This window comes from Mesitornis unicolor, unplaced genomic scaffold (genome assembly GCF_000695765.1).
Source record: "Mesitornis unicolor isolate BGI_N332 unplaced genomic scaffold, ASM69576v1 scaffold54667, whole genome shotgun sequence".
Lineage (NCBI taxonomy): Eukaryota > Metazoa > Chordata > Aves > Mesitornithiformes > Mesitornithidae > Mesitornis > Mesitornis unicolor.
In genome coordinates, this window is record NW_010195526.1 from 3753 (window position 1) to 5474 (window position 1722).

General features: G+C 34.0%; 1 protein-coding gene across 1 annotated transcript in view; it reads left to right on the forward strand.

Annotated features, from left to right (window-relative positions):
* Positions 1-1431, forward strand: part of DPM1 (dolichyl-phosphate mannosyltransferase polypeptide 1, catalytic subunit) — a gene marked incomplete at both ends in the record, with an annotated part of 4917 nt that extends 3486 nt beyond the window's left edge. Inside the window, 3 exons of the mRNA XM_010188134.1 lie at positions 157-233; positions 365-390; positions 1336-1431. Of these exons, the coding sequence (XP_010186436.1) occupies positions 157-233; positions 365-390; positions 1336-1431 (199 nt within the window). The remainder of the gene's footprint in view (positions 1-156; positions 234-364; positions 391-1335) is intronic.
* Between the last annotated feature and the right edge of the window lie 291 nt (positions 1432-1722).

Sequence of the window (1722 nt, forward strand, 5' to 3'; positions counted from 1 at the left end):
ACCACTGATACATAATTTTAAAATAAATTTTAGGAGTTTTTACTTGATCCTTTTCTAGTATAACTTGGAGATTTTGCAAAGCAAGTGCAGACTGTGGCTAGAAGATTGCGTAAGTTAAAATAGTGAGAGTCATTATGTTTGTGCTGTTTTCATCAGGCACAGCTTATATTCATGGAATGAAGCACGCCACTGGGAATTTTATTGTTATTATGGATGCTGACCTCTCTCACCATGTAAGACTGTATTTTATGTACTGTGTTTTTAAACTGCTATAATTACATTTTCACGGGTTTTTTTGGTTTGGGTTGGGTTTTTTACCCCCACCTCTTTCTCTTTTTTGATTTTTTTTTTTCTTCCATTTCAGCCAAAATTTATTCCAGAGTTTATCAGGTACGTGCCAATGTATGAGGGAATGACTTCTGAATATGTATTGTTTCATGGTAATATTTAAAAGCTTTATATTCTTGTATAGCAGTCTAGCTGTAGTAAGAAAATTGGCAAGGCAAGATTTGAAATAGAAGTGATTGGACCTCATTAGCTTTTTTCCAGAATAATCCAGAAAAATAATTCGTTTCTAACTAGAGCAAAAATCCCGAAGCTTAAAGTAACAGAGACCATGTGTGGCTACGTGCTTCTCTTCCTTGTAATGGTTGTTCAGCCTAGAAAAGAGTATATGTAAATATCATCTTCTAACCATTTCCTCATGTGTACATGTAGGGATATTGACTGGAGGACCACATCCTCAGTTAATGACGAAATACTTTTGCCTGCCTTTTACCTTCCTCTCCTTTCAGTTTGTGAGAAGAAGTCAGCAGGCTTATTCTGAAGGTTAAGGGTACCAGTCTGCACAATTTTCAACTTCCTTGCTAGAGGAGGAGGCCTAAAATTTTAGCTGAGATTCTGCAGCAGTCAGGTGTGGTATGGTGTAAGGATAGTTCCAGACTTTTTTTTCCTTACCGTGGGTTTGTGTAACTTAAATATTAAAATCTTTATTTAAAATTATTCTGTCTTTTTTACTAGAGGGAGGGTTTAAAAATAAGTTGGTCTTTATAAATATTTATTAATTAGTCTGTGAAATTCTGCAACATATGTGGTAAAAGATAATAATAAGATTCCCTGAAACAGCTTTTTATGAGAGAGGAATTAACAGGTTTTTACATGCATAATGCTTATAACCACCATAACTCTTGCTTTCCTCTCTTCTGTATTTATTTGTTCAAAGGTTTGTAAAATACAGATTTTGTACTAAAAGAGTGATTGTTCTTCTTTTGAAATTTCTACTATCTTCATACAAATATTCCTCCTGTTTTTTCTGATAATACCAATTGCTTATAGAAAGCAGAAAGAAGGCAATTTTGATATTGTATCTGGAACAAGATATAAAGGAAATGGAGGAGTATATGGCTGGGATTTGAAAAGAAAATTAATCAGGTTAGTATTTTTCTAGATATCTACACATAAATTTGTTATTTAGAAATTTATAACAATTCCAAGTACGCAACTCAAACAGTGAATCTGTGTGAGCCATTACAAGTCTTTCATCAATAGTACTGGGTACTACAAAAGCATGCATGATTAGAAAATTTTTGGTTAAATCCCACCGAGAAAGAATGTAATGATATGGCCAGGGTTGAGAAATGTGTTGGAATAGTGGACAAATTTGCACTGTATCAGAGTGGGACAGGTTTTCAGCTTCAACATCCAAAGAATGAGCTGAGACTA